This window comes from Arvicola amphibius, chromosome 3, assembly GCF_903992535.2.
Source record: "Arvicola amphibius chromosome 3, mArvAmp1.2, whole genome shotgun sequence".
Lineage (NCBI taxonomy): Eukaryota > Metazoa > Chordata > Mammalia > Rodentia > Cricetidae > Arvicola > Arvicola amphibius.
The window spans coordinates 176,219,271-176,236,911 of record NC_052049.1 but is presented as its reverse complement, the minus strand read 5'-3'; the positions used below and the strand labels follow the sequence as shown (position 1 = coordinate 176,236,911).

General features: G+C 47.2%; 1 protein-coding gene across 4 annotated transcripts in view; it reads right to left on the bottom strand.

The window, feature by feature from the left end:
- Kif9 (kinesin family member 9) overlaps positions 1-17,641 on the bottom strand; it is a 53,870-nt gene that overhangs the window by 17,321 nt on the left and 18,908 nt on the right. For all 4 annotated transcript variants that reach the window (XM_038324249.1, XM_038324250.1, XM_038324251.1 and 1 more), the window contains 7 exons: positions 16,473-16,537; positions 9,665-9,742; positions 6,356-6,424; positions 5,631-5,735; positions 3,949-4,004; positions 3,167-3,257; positions 2,098-2,231 (listed from right to left, as the gene is read on the bottom strand). In XM_038324249.1, coding sequence (XP_038180177.1) covers positions 2,098-2,231; positions 3,167-3,257; positions 3,949-4,004; positions 5,631-5,735; positions 6,356-6,424; positions 9,665-9,742; positions 16,473-16,537 — 598 coding nt within the window. The remainder of the gene's footprint in view (positions 1-2,097; positions 2,232-3,166; positions 3,258-3,948; positions 4,005-5,630; positions 5,736-6,355; positions 6,425-9,664; positions 9,743-16,472; positions 16,538-17,641) is intronic.

Below are 17,641 nucleotides of genomic sequence, written 5' to 3'. Positions count from 1 at the left end.
CTATCTATATATCTATCTATCTATATCTAAGATAAAGTCTTATATGTAGCCCTGGCTGGCCTAGAACTCACAGGGATCTGCCTGCTTCTACCTTCTAAGTGCTCAAATTAAAGGAGTACACTATTATACCTTGCATCTGGCCACTCCTATCTTTTAAAAAAATATGTATATGTATGTGGGTATGTACCTGAGGGTGGTACCCTAGGAGGTCAGATGTCAGATGTCCCTAGAGATAGACAGTTGTGAACCACCTGATGGGTACTGGGTACTGAGCTTAGATCCTCTCCATGAGCAATATGCAATTTTTTCCTTCCTTCATTTAGAGTAAGAGGATCACATGTATCTCAGGTTGGCTTAGAACTCCCTAGGTAACAAAGGAGATTTTGTCCTTTTCCTCTTCCTGATGGGAATACAGGGGTATGATCCCATGTCCAGTTTATGTGGTGCTTACAGGAATACACAGGTATGATCCCATGTCCAGTTTATGTGGTGTTGATGGGAAAACACAGGTATGATCCCATGTCAGTTTATGTGGTGCTGACTACCAAAGCCAGGCCTTTGTCAGAGCTGCATCCCCACACCTCCATCTCATTCTTCCGTTAGTCTGTTCCCCCTTCTTCCTGTGTCCCCCTTCCTTTCCTTCTTTTTTTTGGGGGGGGTGGTTGTGCCATGCACCCCAAGTGACCTCAAACTCATAATCTTTTTTTCTTTCTTTTTTTTTTTTTTTTGGTTTTTCGAGACAGGGTTTCTCTGTGGCTTTGGAGCCTGTCCTGGAACTAGCTCTTGTAGAACAGGCTGGCCTCGAACTCACAGAGATCCACCTGCCTCTGCCTCTGCCTCCCGAGTGCTAGGATTAAAGGCGTGCGCCACCACCGCCCGGCCATAATCTTCTTTCTTAAACTTTATTATTACTGTGTGTGAGAGAGTCCATGATTTGGGGAAGATGTCAGAGAATAACTTTGTATAATTTGTTTTCTTCTCCTTCTATGTTAATTCCACAGATGCAACTCGGGTCCTTTAGACTTGTATAGCAAGCACCTTTATACGTGGAGCCATCTCACCAGCCCTGAATGCACAATCTTATGCCTTCTGCCTCCTACGTGCTGAGATTGCAGGCATGGGTAATACTCAGCAACAGGTTGAGAGGACTAACCTATTCTCTGCAGCAGAAGAGAGGGGCTTGGGACACAGCAGACAGGAGGTTACCAGTGTCAGTGCATCCTCTCTCCATGACTTCTGGCCTGCATGTGGCACTGCCCTACAGTCCAGTTAGCTCATGTGCAAGGACTGCATTCCTAGCTTATCCTCCCCACGAGGCCAGTAGCTCTGATGATATCATTATTAATATCAATATTCCCATTTTAGGGCTACAGACACAAGTATATATCAGTTCTCATACCTCACTCAAGGAAGTCTCTTAGGGGTAAGAAGCACAGAGAAGGGAAATGAGCCCAGGTCTCAACTCTGAAACCTATACTCAGTCAGCTACTGCTACCCAGTGTGGCCTGGGCAGCAGACTGGGGAAAATGCTTTCTCCTACTTTACTTAAAAATGAGTCTTAGCTGGGAGTGGGACGGCACCTATCTATAATGTAAGCTCTGAGCCCAGCCATCCTTAGCTACACTGTGAGACCCTTTCTCAACACCCCCCCCCCCCACACACACACCAAAAGCACAACAACAAACTGAGTCTCACCTAAAAGGTAGTTAAGGATTTAGATGGCTTGGGGGAATCTCAATGGGGGTACTTGTGGGGGGTGTATCACAGAAGTACCAGCAAGCAAAATGGTTAGTGTGCCCCTAGTGTGGGCACTGCTTGTCTCTGCAACCCTGCTACTTACTCAACAGCAACAGAACATCAGGAAGTAACTCAGTGAAGCAGAAACATTGGTTCCACTGGGGATGCCATGAGGATGAGTGGTAACATTCAGGGTATCACCCTGAGCTGAACCTCACAGACTTCCTGGTATTGGCAGTAGTGAGCACTGGTAACTGGGGCACAATGGGAGAGCAGGAGGTCATGTTGTGCCCTCCTCCACCAGGGAGCCCAGGTGCGAGGCTAGGCTCTTTGCTAGGAGGCAAAGAGAAGATCTCTCACCTGAGCTGATCTTTCAGTATCTTCTTGGACCTGGGTTTCTTCCCAGGTTTGATAGAAAAAGGAGCAACCCCAAGTCCAAAGCTTTGTCCATCAGGCTCACCTACTAGGTGACCTTCAGCATCCATGAGCCCTGCCTGGAAAGAAAGGTCAGGACAAGGCGCATGGGTTATATTAGAGGTTTGGGCCTTTTAGGAATGCAAGTGTTCATGATCTAAGACTTGGGGTGAGCATGTCACACACACACACACAAACACGCCCCCCCAAGATTTGGCAGCTGCTGCCAGCTTCAGGCTGTCCTTGAACCCTAGGAAATTAATGTCTACTTTCCTTTTTTTTTTTTTTTTTTGAGACATAGTTTTTCCGTGTTGCAGCTCTGGCTGTCTTGGAACTTGCTATGTAGACCAGGCTATAGACCGGATCTGTAGATCAGATCTTGAACTTACAGGAATCTGCCTGCCTTTACCTCCTGAGTAAAGGTGTGTACCACCACCTCCCAATATTCTCTAAGGATCTTAAAGCCTAGTTACAACCTGGTTCCAAGCATTGGTGTTAAATATATATATATATTAGCCATATGTCCAATTTATGATTTATGGACATAATTCTCAATGCAAAAGTAGTATACTATTTTTTCCTGTGTATGTGTATATGTGGGTGTGGAGACCAGAGGTCAGCCTTGAGTGTTATTCCTCGGGAAGTTTACTCTGGGTCTCTCATTGGCCTGGAACTCACAAACTATGCCAGGCTGGCAGGCCAGTGGACCCCAGTGTCTATCTGTCTACACCTTCCCAGAGCTTGCACTACAAGGATGCACCACACCCAGCTTTACATGGGTTCTGGGAATTGAACTGAAGACTTCATGTTTGTGCAACAATCACTCTACTGATTGAGCTTTTTCTCCAGCCCCTAAGGTGTACTTGCATAGGTCATTCATGCTCAGCTTGGTGTTATTTTTGGTCTGGGAATTCTTAGCTCTGGTTTGATGCATAACACTTGAAGTTTCTGCAAAAGTCTGGCCAAAGATGGAAAGTCTGAGGCAGTGCTGTTAGCCAGAGGCAACTGTGCTTACCTTCTGGACAGCAGAAATGGCTGCAAAGTCATTCTTGTCTATGAGGGTATACTTTCTGCGCAAGGCAGACTCCACTTCCTGTTCTTGTTGGCTTGGGAGAGAGAGTAATAACAGTTTGTAATGGGGGCCATGCTGAGGCCACTGGGCTAAGACCCAAGTATTAGATTAAGAGTTCGTTAGGTAAAGCCCTGGTGATGGAGTCACAGCCTCATCATAAGCCAAAAGACAATGCAGACCAAAGGGCCCACCCCTTTCACAGTGTACACGTTCCCCATCATCCAGTCCCGGAACCTATAGAGTCATATCACATGCCTATGATATCAGCTCTAAGATGATAACGCCTGTAAACCCGCATGTTTAAAAGTGTGTGTAAACCTGCATGAGGACTGTGCTGTCAGCCAGGTTCTAACAGGACACTAGGAGTCTGATACCAACTAGCACAGTTGCTCAGGCAATGGACAAATCTGCACCCAGATAAACTGTAAGTGCTCCTTGAGGTAGGGACATGGAAGATGCACAAGGCCCGGCTCTGGGCACAGCCATAGCTGGCACTCCAGAGAGTTCCTGTCCAATTAAAGGGACCTGGGCACACCCTAAACACTCAGATCTGGTTCCTCGCATAGCGCAGAATGCTCTTCACACACACACACACACACACACACACACACACACACACCACACTTTCTACATCCAAGGGTTTTCTTGAAGGCAAGTGCCCAGACCATAGCAAATGAAGATGGAACTGCGAGAAAGAATGACAGGAGTAGTAGAGTGAGACTTACCTCAGCACCACCCTGAACTGGTTGAATACCTCCTGGATCTGCCTTAAATTGATTATCTGGCAGGAAGAGAGCAAAACTGAGTTTAGACAATGGAACCTAGGAACAAGGCTGGGTCTAAGCAGAGAAGTCAGAAGCCCTTGACTGACTCTGGACCATCTCATTCTGAGAATGATTTATGTGCAAAAGCCTCCCAGTAGCACTGGAGAGATGGCTCAGCAGTTCAGAGATATACTTCTCTTATGGAGGACATCAGTCCCAGCATCAGTGACAACTTTGTAGCTCTTGTTCCAGGGGACAGGACGCCCTCTTTCAGCCTCCATAGGTACTGCATGCACGTATACAAACCCACGCTCAGATACCCATCCATACACAGAATAATGAAAAGTAAAATACTATCTTTTTTTTTTTTTTAAAAAAAAAAAAGCCTCTCAGAGCTGGGCAGTGGTGGCGCACGCCTTTAATCCCAGCACTTGGAAGGCAGAGGCAGGCGGATCTCTGTGAGGCCAGCCTGGTCTACAAGAGCTAGTTCCAGGACAGGCTCCAAAGCTACAGAGAAACCCTGTCTCAAAAAAAGCAAAAATAAAATAAAATAAAATAAAATAAAAAGCATCTCAGCAAAGTATTATCACTATGCAGAGACAGATACACTTGGTAAATAGTTTGTTGTTGGGGAGGCCTTACCCTCACTGAGGAGCTGACGGGGTGAGGAGAAGATGGGAGGAAAAGAAGAGGGAACTAGGATTGGTATGTAAAAAATAAGAAAAAAGAAAAAATGTTGTTGTTATCTGTCTGTTTTGAAACAGGGTCGTATATATTCAAGGCTATCCTGGAACTTGCTGTATACCTGAGAATGTCCCTGAAGTTCTGATCCTCCTGCCTCCACCTCCCAAGTGCTGGAAGTACAGGCATGTGCCAATAGGCCCTGTGTATGCTGGGGATGCAAACCCAGGACTTCTTGCACAATAGGCAAGCACTCCACCAACTGAGCTATATCCCTAGTCCCTGATTTATAGCTTTAAGTACTTGTTGAGCCTTTATTAAAAACTATTTTTTAAGTTTTTTCAAGTTTTTTTTTTTTTTTTTATTTTTATGTGTGTGAGTGCTTTGCCTGCCTGGCTTTCAAAGACCAGAAGAGGACACCAGATCTCCCGGAACTGCCATGAGAGGGACAGCAGCCCATGCAGTTCCCTGGTGACAGGTTTATGGCTGCACTGTAAAAAACAAGACTCATTCCCCTCTAGCGCTCTTCCTGTGTGCCCACTGTTCTCTCCTTTTATACTCCAGCAGTGGGCCCCGAGAGGCAGGTTTCCTTCAATGGCAATCAACCTGACCACCACCCTTTATCAGCTTCATGTCACCAGGCACAGCCAACCCTGTGTTCTCTCTACTACACAGAGGAGGCATCGGCTAGCGCACCTGACATTCCATCAGACAGCTTTGCTTCAAGGCCTGCGCCTGTGTCCATGTCCCTGAGGTCGACCACATTTGATATAAGAGTGAGTTTCAGCCCACTGAACATTGTTTGTAGCCTAAACATGGAAGCTAAGCCCATGGTGGGCTGAAGGCCCTTGACTGGGGTCTATACCACTTCCCATCTACTGCACCCATTCCATATATGGCAGTACTCAGGACAGGAAGTCCGAGCTAGTTGAGCATGGTGGTCCCACAGCAGGGCTTCTTACATCAATCTCATCCAGTGTCCCCTCCAGGTACCTCCGCACTTGCGAGTTGATTTCAGCAATCTGGATTTCATCCATGGGGTCGTAATTCACGAGGGTGCGGTTGGACTTGAAGGATGAAGAACATGTGCTACATAAGAACCTGAGCCCAAGCAAGAGCAGCAAGGGCCATTCTGAGAGCCAAAGTATGGACCTGGGGTACAGTATTGATGCCTATGCTGGCCATTTGCTTTACTGTCTGGTCCTGGCAGGGAAGGCCTGAAAACAGGCCAGGTGCATGGGTCAGAGAGCAATGGGGAAGGGAGAGAATAAATGGCACTGTACATGAAGCCTGCTCTTTTTTTTTTTTTTTTTTTTTTTTTTTTTGGTTTTTTCGAGTCAGGGTTTCCCTGTAGTTTCTAGAGCCTGTCCTGGAACTAGCTCTTGTAGACCAGGCTGGCCTCGAACTCAGAGATCCGCCTGCCTCTGCCTCCCGAGTTGCTCTTTCAAACCAGAAGTCTCAGCAAACCACAAGGTAGGAGATGCTGGCTCTGCCTTGAGGACCACCAGAACCAGGACCATAAGCCCAGGTAGGCCACTGGGGGACTCCACCTGCCCTACCATGCCTACCACTGATCTTTCCTACTACCTAACCCATCCTACAGCCCCTGGCCTTAACCCACCATGTTGTTTGCCCCTAGTCTCTGTCCCCAGCAGCTTCCCCTCCTCCCCCATATCCAGTCCCTTACCAGGCTATCATGGATGGCCAGTTCCTGCTTGAGCAATGCCAGCTCCTTCTCCAAGTTCTTGACCATTCTCTGCCAGGGAAATATACATAGTAAGGAAGAGGGTCATCAGAAAAAATACCTGACTTCTTCACACCAAATGTGCTGTGGGACAATGGTCTGTACCATGTCAATTGTATTTTAATAAAATGCTGATTGGCTAGTAGCCAGGCAGGAAGTATAGGCAGGGCAATGAGAACAGGAGAATTCTGGGAGGAGGAAAGATTCAGTCTGCAGAAGGAAGCCAGACACAGAGCAAGCAAGATGTGACTGCCTTGCCGAAAAATGGTACCAAGCCACATGGCTAACACAGACAAGAATAATAGGTTAATGAATTAATTAATAAGAAGCCTGAGCTACTAGGCCAACCAGTTTATGATTAATGTAGACTTCTGTGTGTTTATTTGGGACTAAACGGCTGTGGGTAGTGTGGCTAACAGAGGGGCCGGGTAGGACAGAAATTTCTGTCAACACAAATGTTCAATTTCTTTTCCTTCTTTTTTCTTTTTTACTTGTTTGTTTTTTGAGACAGGGTAGCTCTGGCTGTCCTGGATTCACTGTGTATGACGACCTGGCCTCAAACTAACAGAGATCCACCTGCCTCTGTCTCCAGAGTGCTGGGACTAAAGACATGTACCACCACACCCAGCCAAATGTTCAATTTCTTAATTTGGACCCAGATATCCTGGTTATTCCAGGTAATCCATAGAGTGTTCTCAGTTTCTAGGACATTCCATCCTTGTTGGTGAGCCTTCTCCAGCTTGAATAAGCTTGGTCTAAGATGGCTTCTTTCAGCAAAGAGACTTCTACCATATGGATCCTAGGCAGCAAACCAAGGTGCCACCAGTGGTGATGGCTAGCAGCTTAATTCACCAAACCTTCGTGTATCTCAGGCTGGCCTCAGACTTCACTATGGAACTGGCAATGATGATGATAAAAATCTCTGATCCTCCTACTTCCCAAATGCTGGCGTTACAGTCTGCACCAACACACCTGGTTTACACTCTACCAGCTGAGCCACCTCCCCAGGTCTTTACCTCCTTGTTTTGCAATGATAAACCGTGTCAGGTCGGCCTTGGCTACATAGCAAAGAGGCCAGCCTGGGCTCTATTGTAACTGTCACAATTTTTTTTTAAAATGGAGGAAAAAGAGGGAATGGGGAGGGAGGAAGGAGAAAGTTCTCTGTATGCCTAGCATATAGTGAACACCTCACAGACTTAAGTAAGTATAAAAATTTAGCCGGGCGGTGGTGGCGCACGCCTTTAATCCCAGCACTCGGGAGGCAGAGGCAGGCGGATCTCTGTGAGTTCGAGACCAGCCTGGTCTACAAGAGCTAGTTCCAGGACAGGCTCCAAAGCCACAGAGAAACCCTGTCTCGAAAAACCAAAAAAAAAAAAAAAAAAAAAAAAAAAAAGATAAATTTTGGCCAACATAATTTGCCAAATTACATTTGATATTTGAGTATATTTTGTAAAAGATGCTCAAGGAATTTTTCTCTGAGACTTCTCACCCTGGACAGGCTTGTCTTTGTCACAAAATGGCCACTGGAGGAAGCTACTTCCAAAACTAGTGACCACACAGATCCAAAGGTCTTCTCAGGCCACAGGCCTGCTATAGTCTAGCCTCATCCAGTCACATCGCCTGGGTACTAAGGCTTACCTGTTACTGTGCATGCTTTATGACAGACCCTGGTATCATGGTGGCTCTGTGGCAATTTAGACACAAAGCCTGAGACTTAAGGCATGTTATCAGAATCCAAATCCTGCCTGGCTCAGCCTTTTAGGAAGCCCCACGCAGGTCTCTTTCTAGTATGGACTGTCTCTGATGGCTGTTCTCAGCCATCTCGTCCTCCCCATTCGTGAGAATCCACTACACCCCAGATACGGAAAGTCTGCCTGAGATGATTGACAGGTGTAGCAGCCTCTCTTATTGCCTGGTGAGCAGTTGCCGGGAGACAGGACTGGAGCAGCAGACCCCACAGTTCAGGATCCTGAAAGCACTTCCTGTATCCACCCACATACATACTGCACGTAAGAAAAATCTGTGAGAGACAGTTTTGCCGAGGCTTCGCAGGTAATGAGGGACGGAACAAGTCAGTCAACCAGAAACAACACATGCAGCTCTTGGAAACTCAAAGCACAGATCCTTATTGGTGGTAGTGGCACAAGTCTGTAATGCCAGCACACAGGGAGCTGAGGCAGGAGGATCAGGAACTGGAGGTCAAATTTGGCTATATAATGAGACCATGTCACAAAATGGAGGGGGGGGCGGGGACTAGAAGGGAAAGGGAGGAAGGGAGCAAACACGCAGGCTCCATCACCTGCAGAATCAGGAGCTCAGAATAGATGGGGTTTAGCCAGCCAGGGATTTGTAACCCTCACTGAGCTTAGGAACCAGAACTCATCTCTTTCTTGCTAAAGCATGGTTAGTTCCATGATGGCATCATCCTTCAGGGTTGATCCTAGACAGCCGAGCCCTTCTGCATGCACATGCCCACTCCAGTCACCATGATTTCATGAGCATCTTTGGTTGATTTTTAAAAAATGATTTATTTTTACCTTACGCATATGAGTGTTTTGCCTGCATGTATGTATGTGTGTGCGTGCACGCGCATGTGTGTGCCTACCATGTTTGTGCCTATTTTCCAGGGAGGACAGAAGAGGGCATCAGATTCCTTAGAGCTGGAGTTATAGACAACACCATGTGGGTGTTGGGAATGGAATCCAGATCTTTTTTAAGGGCAGTTAATGCTTTTATCGCTGAATCATTTCTCTAGCCTGTGGGTTGGGTTTGGAGACTGTGTCTCATGTGAACTCATGATCTTCCTGAAATCAGACTCCTGCAAGTTGTCCTTTGACCTCCATTCATGTGCCCGCACATATACAAGCACACATATATACACTCAAAATAAATGAATGTGGAGGAGGTGGGTTCTGTTGTGATAGGCAGGCAAGGCTGAGAAGACAGTGCGTGCTGATTTAGCTCTGAAGAAATCACAAGGAGATCCAATCCCTGGAGCCCTACATGTGATCATCTAGCCCTTTCTCTTTTGTGGCAGTCTAGCAGGGTCTCCAGGGATTCTTAAAGACATTGGCTTATCCCTGAAAGGAAAAGGACTGACCCAGGGCCCATGTGTAACATTAGATTAGTAGAGGCAGGAAGGAAACCAGACAAGCCTGGCTTCCCGTATGACCTCCACCAGATACTCAGATGGCAGCGAACACACAGACATCATTCCCAGAGCTGGGAAGCTTCTCACCAGCCCCTTCGTACCTCAGCATCATACTTTTCATTGATGGCAGGCTCAGTAGTGACCAATTTCATCCTGCTGGCGAACCTCAGGGAAGACAGCTGAAAAACAGATCAGACAGATGTCAGGCAGCTCACCATGCACGAGACCCCAAAGATCAGCCTTCTTAGATAGCATGTCCTCTTCAGACTCTTCAGGGGGCTTTCCTGAAGGGCCTTCAAGGGGAGGCTGATCAAAAGAACATTTCGGTACTCTGTGGGTGTGGATGAGTGATATCAAACCTGACTAGCACGTGGAAGGCCCTAGGGTTCAATCCTTAGCAACAAAATATAAAATTTAAAGGGCAAACCAGGTATCGTGACACGTGCACTTACGAAGTGGAGGCCCAGACCTCGAGAGGCAGAAGCAGGTGGAACTCTGTGAGCTCAAGGCCAGCCTGATCTACAAGAGCTAGTTTCAGGACAGGCTCCAAAACTACAGAGAAACCCTGTCTTGAAAAACCAGAAAAAAAAAAGACAAAAAATGAAGTGGAGGCAAAAGGATCAAGAGTTTATCATCCTCACTATCAAAAAATAGGTCTGGAGAGAAGGCTTGGAGAGAGGGCTCAGCAGTTAAGAGAGCTTGATATGCTTTCAAAGTACCCAAATTCAGTTCCCAGCACCCATGTCAGAAGGCTCACAACTGCCTGTTACTCGACCTTTGGGAGGATCTGATGCCCTCTTCTGTCCTCTGGTTACCTGTACTCACATGCACACACACATATTCACAGGCACACATACTGTCTTACTAAACAAACAAGACCTTGGCAGTGAGGTCTTCAGTAGGGTGGAGAGTGGAGCTGTAGGAGTAGGAAGTTGACAGAGGCATATGCTGTAGCCAGGACCTCATCCCATACGTAGTCCAGGTTGGTCTCAAACTCACAGAGATCTACATGCCTTGCCCTGCCTCCCCAATGCTAGGATTAAAGCCGTGTGTCACCACACAGCTGCACGCCGATCTATTTCTTATTCTTTTCTTCTTTCTGCAGCGCTGGTGACCACATCCAGGGTCTTGTGCCTACGAGCTCAGCTTTCTACACTGATGAGCATCGTCAACCCCTCACTGTTCTAATCCACACCTACCCATCTTCCACCCAGATGCCTATGCTCGAGCCACCGCCTGCCTAAGGAACGCTTTCCTCTCCTACCCTGCTTGTCTTTCTGCTCTCTGCTCTTTTTTTTTTTTTTTTTGATTTTTCGAGACAGGGTTTCTCTGCAGCTTTAGAGCCTGTCCTGGAGCTAGCTCTTGTAGACCAGGCTGGTCTCGAACTCACAGAGATCCGCCTGCCTCTGCCTCCCGAGTGCTGGGATTAAAGGTATGCGCCACCACCGCCCGGTTTGCTCTCTGCTCTTTAAGGTCAGACCAGAAACCAGCTTCCAGCATGAAGCCTTTCTGGTTCTTCTTCACATGGAAGGCACAGGCATGGTGTTCCTCCTTCAGGAGGGTGCCCCCGCCCTTCTTTATCCTCTTCTCTGGCTCTATATGAAGGAGGTCTAAAAGAAATAATACACAAACCCTATTTATAATTATTTTTTTTTTGTTTCCTTTTTTGTATGTTTTCACGAGACAGGGACTTTATCTGTAGCCCTGGCTATCCTGGAACCCTCTATGTAGACTAGGCTGTCCTCAGATTCATAGAGCTGCACCTGTCACTGCTGCAGAGTGCTGGGATTAAAGGTGTGTGCCACCATGTATGGCAAATATAAATGTTTAAACCCATGTGTGGGTCTGGGGAGAAGAGCTCAGTGGGTAGAATAGTTGACTGTACAAACCTGAGTTTGATTCCGAATGCATGTAAAGAAGCCTGTGTGGCAGAAACAACCGACCCGAGCTAGTGGAGATCACCAACTCTGAACTGACAGCTGGGGAAACTGCACAGGACCGAACTGAGCCCTCTGAATGTGGGTGGCAGTTGTGTGGCTTGGGCAGTTGGTGGGGCCACTGGCCATGGAACCAGTATTTATCCCTAGTGCATGAAATGGCTCTTTGGAGCCCATTCCCTATGAAGGGATACCTTGCTCAGTCTAGATACAGGGAGGAGGGTCTTGGTCCTGCCTCAAGTGATGTGACAGACTTTGTTGACTCCTCATGGGAGGCCTCACCCTCTCTGAGAAATGGATGGGTGGTGGGATGGGGGAATGATGGTGAGGGGAAGGGGAGGGAACTGGGATTGCTATGTAAAATAAAAAAATGTTTTTTTAAAAGAAGATAAAGTTAAAAAAAGAAGAAGCCTGTGTGACCTCAGAGCTAGTGAGGAACGGACAGGTAGATTCTCTGATTCACAGGCAGCCATCTTAGACTTAATGGGATACTTCCAGGTTAATGAAGCATCCTGTCCTAAAGGACAAGGTGGGGACTGGAGAGATGGCCCAGTGGCTGAGAGCACTTGTAAATGCAAAGGACCTCAGTTCACATCCCCTGCATCCACATAAAAGCCAGGCATTGGCTCTGTGTGCCTGTAACCCCAGTATTTGGGGCACAGAGACAGGAATCAAGGAGCTCTCTGGCCAGCCAGCCTAGCCAAAACAGTGAGATTTAAGTTCATTGAAAGAATCTGCCTCGAGAAATAAGGTTGATAGCAATAGAGGAAGCCATTTAACATCCTCCTTTGGCCGCCACATGCCCAATCTTTTATCACTGCAATAGAAAGAAACGTAGGGCACCACACAATCCTGTTGACCTGAGTTCAATCCCTGAAACACTCAGTGGAGAAAGAGAACTAGCTCCTGAAAGTTGTCCCCGACCATGTGCACCCTCCCCAACGGTAATAAGGATACATTTTAAAAGTGAAAAACACGCTAGACACATAGCCCAGTGCTAAGGCACCTGCCTAGCACGTGTGACGCCCTGGGATCAACCCCTGCAGTGCCAAAAACAAAAACAGGTCAGGCATGGAGACACATGCCTGTGATTCAAAAATCTGGGAGGTGGAGGCAGGAGGATCATGATTATTTACGGCTATATACAACGCTCAAAAACAGCTATTATACATTAGTATATGAGACTCTCTCAAGAAATACCTCCCAAGAAAAAGAAGGAGAAGAGGAAGAGGAGGAAGAAAGGAGGAAGAAGAAGAGAAGCAGAAATTTCCAAAGCAAACTTGCTGTCTCTTAGTGACATCTGGGGACCCTTCTGGGGCAATTACGGCCAGAGGCCATGAGCAGCCACATGAGTAGGCACCCTGGAAATAGCATCAATGCACAGGTGTTAGATGAGGAATGGAGCACAAGGCAGGCCCTGAGAATGGAGCCTCACATCATGCTGGTTGAGTGTCAATGAAGAGGCCCTGCTATGAGGAACAACAGGCTTGGAAGGGGGATGGGTCACCCTGCAGTGGCCTCAAGGAAGGACTGGTAAGGTTCTTCCTCAGTGGTGGTGTAGTTTGGTGGTTAAGGGCTCTGCCGTGGTCATTTGAGTGACCTCCCATAATTCTCACCACATCCTCGTAATAGGATGGGTGACTCCCCCCCCCCCCCCCCCCCCGTGAGTCCCTGGGAGACGCAGTGGTGTGGTTCCTGATGTGCTCTTAGAGAGAGCTCTCAGAAGGAAGCCTAATTGTTGTCAAAGGCACTAGTTTTGTGGAGATCCAATTCAGACTCCTGCTCCAAGCAATTGTTGCTTTTGCTTCGGGGCACTGGTGCCCCCAACACACTACTGTTAGTACATAAAGTAACACAATTCATGATAGAAACATGTTTTGAGTTTTTAAATTATTGTTGTTGTTGTTGTTGTTTGGTTGGTTTTTCGAGACAGGGTTTCTCTGTAGCTTTTGGAGCCTGTCCTGGAACTAGCTCTTGTAGGCCAGGCTGGCCACAAACTCACAGAGATCCGCCTGCCTCTGCCTCCCAGGTGCTGGGATTAAAGGCGTGCGCCACCACTGCCCAGAGAGTTGTTTTTGTTTTTTAAGATTTAGAGAACTCGGGGAGGGCTGCAGAGATGGCTCAGTGGTTAAGAGCATTGACTGTTCTTCCAGAGGACCTGAGTTCCAGAGGACCTGAGTTCAATTCCCAGCAAGCACATGGTGGCTCACAACCATCTGTAATGAGATCTGGCGCCCTCTTCTGCCCTGCAGCCATACATGGAGACAGAATGTTGTATACATAATAGATAAAATTTCTTAAAAAAAAAAAAAAGAAGATTTAGAGAATTGGAGACTCATTAGCATCCACACCCCTCATATATCTTTGTTCTAAACCCGTAAGATCTTTCTCCCCATCTGTGAGTTCAGGCCTGGGGCAGAGCTGCTGAGCAGTGAGGGAACAAGACCCTGGAGGTCTCAGGGGCCAGGAGAGTTGCTTCCTGTGCTCTGACTACTTCAAGGATGGAGACAAGAGAGGGAGGCCTTGCTGGAAGGTATCTTTCTTCTTTCCTTTTTTTTTCCTTGTTAGGAAGTGGAGTTGGAGTTTACTAAAGATTTTGTTAAATAGATTTTTAAGCACAAAGATTAAGAGAAAGAAAGGTATTCAGAAATGAAGACTTATTCAAAATATAGTCATTGGCTCGCAGTACTAACAACTCAGGAGAAAACAGTGATGGTCGCTGAATCTCCAGAATATTAGAGTAATCAGGGCCTAGTTAGTAGCAAGAACTGCCTTTCACGTTATTAAAGACACTTCTCCCTTTCCTTCGCGTGCCTTTTAGTTTCATTTGAATTATGTCCAGAGGAACAGTCAACTGACTAACCCCAAGGCTCATCTGTTTTGTTTTGTTTGAGACAGGGTCTTACTATGTAGTCTTGGCCAGCCTGGAAATCACTCTGTGTACCAGGTTGCCCTCAAACTCAAGTGATCCTCCTGCCTCTGCCTCCACCCAGCCCTGTGGCTCATTCTTTTTGTTGTTGTTGTTTGTTTTGTTTTTTTCAAGACAGGGTTTCTCTGTGTAGCTCTGGCTGTCCTGGAACTCTCTCTGTAGACAAGGCTGGTCTTGAACTCACTGAGATCTGCCTGCCTCTGCCTCCCTAATCCTAATTCTGGGATTAAAGGCACGCACCTCTACCACTCGACCCCAAGGCACATTCTTTGTTTTTGTTGTTGGAGGGTTTTTTTTTCAAGATGGGGTTTCTTTGTATAGCCTTAGCTATCCTAGAACTAGCTCTGTAGACCAGGCTGGCCTCAAAATCAGAGATCTGACTGCCTTTGCCTCCCAAGTGCTGGGATTAAAAGTGTGTGCCACCACTGCCCAGCTCCCAAGGCACATTCTTAAAGCAACACTACAATAGGAATGGTTACTACAAAGTCACCTGTCTTGACACCTGTATCTGATATCATATCTTCCTATCACAGAAAGGCATAGGGTGACCCCAAAATGGGTCCATGACTAAAAAGTCCTAGCATGTGTGATGACCTCCCTAAAGCTGCATGGGTAGATTTCTCAAGGGTGTCCATCTTAATAGGCATCCAGGAGATCAAAGCTGTTACAGCTCCTCTGGGGCTCCGTTGTGCTTTGGTGCGAGATGAGACCAAGAGGCTCCTAAAGCCTTTCCCTGGGGATGCTACTTCACGTCAGCGAGAGCTCTTTGGCTTGGCTTCCCAAGTCCCAGGGCACTGGATGTGCAGCAAGAACACTCTCCCTGTGCTGGGACAATCCCCAAAGCATACAGACAGCAGGCCCTACAGGCATGTCTTGCCTCACAGCATCCCTGGAAATGACCCATTTCAGCTAAGTGAATCCTCCAGGTAGCTGAAGCTTGCCTCAACATTCACAACAGTAAAATGGCTAGGGACCATTTTCCAAACCTGTCTTGTGACAAGGGTACTTTACAGGAGAGAGGGAAGCCCAGCCTGGAGTGGATTCAGCTATGTTACTATATCGGACACTTACTCTTGTCTGGTATTTTCATGAATGTCCCTCCTCAGATCACCTGTGTCCTGTTCCTGGATCTCTCTCTGAATCACGTGTGTCCACAACTCTCCCCTCTTCAAACTGTCGTGGCTCCAGCCATGTGCAGAAGAGCCAAGGGCTCAGCCTGGCAGACCCATCAGGCCCTGCAGCTTTTCTTTCTTTCCTTCTTTCGCCCTCCTGCTGGGTGGCACGGCGTTCCCAGCATGAGTCTCATCTCAAGTCCTGTCAGCACCTCTACCAGGAACTTGTGCAGCCTGCTGCCAATCTTCTACTGCCACCCACCTCAGTGCCCACCTTAGCCTCAGGGAAAAAAATCCTCTGCCCTCCCTGGCCTTTTCTGAAGGTTTCTCCCACCCAGGATCCCACCATGACCTAGAGCTGGGGCTTCCCTTTGTGCATGCGGCTCTGACAGGTGTCTACTGTTTACCTTGTGAGAGCGGCACCCCTGGAAACATGTTCTTTATCCTACAAAACTCGCTATGCTTTCCTTGTATGAGCTCCGCAGTTAAGGCCTGACTCACACCTTAGCTGCTGCTGCTGCTTCCTCCTCCTCCTCCTCCTCCTCCTCCTCCTTCTCTTCCTCTTCCTCTTCTTTTTTGTTTTTTTTTTTTATTTTATTTATTTGGTTTTTTGAGACAGGGTTTCTCTGTAGCTTTGGAGTCTGTCCTGGAACTAGCTCTATAGACCAGGCTGGCCTCGAACTCACAGAGATCTGCCTGCTTCTGCCTCCCAAGTGCTGGGACTAAAGGCAAGCACCACCACCACCTGGCTAGCTTTTTCCTTAATATGGATTTTTGCTTGGTATTTGGATCCTGGCCTCTGTCACCCTCAGCAACTGTGGCTCGGGATTTATCCCTGGGGTCCCTGACAAAGCCATGGATAGTGCACCCCACACGCCTAGCACCTGTGAGAGGAAACTGCAACCTGGTTGCATTGGCTGTCTCTACATACCGTTTCTTCTAACTGGGCAGCTTCTCCATAGATGTTTGTCACAAGGACCATATTGCAGTTTCCCCCTGCAGAAAGCAAAACACAGGAAAGTCTACAATCATGTATGCCTTCTGACACAAGACCCACTTAGGGTTCTGTTATAGACTCAATGTTTGTATCCCTACAATACTCATAACCTCTGAAATTCCAACTGCAAACACCCAGTCTGATATATCTGGAGGGGCCATTGAGAGGTAATTACATTTAGATGAAGTGAGGGCTTTCGTGTGCAGCTCCTATGATGGGGCTACTGTCTTTGTAAGATTAAAAAAAAAAAAAACAACCAGGGCTGGAGAGATGGCTCAGAGGTTAAGAGCACTGGCTGCTCTTCCAAAGATCATGAGTTCAATTCCCAGCAACCACATGGTGGCTCACAACCACCTAAAATGAGATCTAGTGCCCTCTTCTGGCGTATAGGCACACATGCAGGCAGAACACTATGCATGCTAAATAAATAAATCATTAAAAAAAACAAAACAAAACAAAAAAACCAACCATCATTCTTTCTACAAGAAGTGGCCAGCTGTAAGCCAAGGATGGAATCTATTGGCACCTTGATCTTGGCCTGGCCAGTCTACATAACTATAAGAAAAAGTCTGTCATCTAAGCCTTCCAATCTATGATACTTTGTTTTTTTTTTAAATATTTATTTTAGTATGTATACAATATTCTGTATGTGTGTATGCCTGCAGGCCAGAAGAGGGCACCAGACCCCCATTACAGATGGTTGTGAGCCACCATGTGGTTGCTGGGACTTGAACTCAGGACCTTTGGAAGAGCAGGCAATGCTCTTAACCTCTGAGCCATCTCTCCAGCCCTACAGTACTTTGTTTTAACAGTCCATGCTGACTCAGAGGCAGAGGAGACAACCCTAGTCTGCCTGAGGCTAGGAGGCAAGAGACAGAGGTAGGAATGGAGAGAGACCGTAAGATGTACACAGAAGGAAACAGGAGAGAACAACTCAGGAAACTGGAGAGAGCTCAGGAGGGAAGGTACAGGTTAGGGCCTTTCTCCTGACATCACAGGAGTCATAACCAGAATCCAGGGACTGTTTCATTAGGGCCAAGCAAAGCCCTGGACAAGTGGGGGTGAAAAGATGGCTCCCAATGTTGTGTCTAGGAAGAAATAAA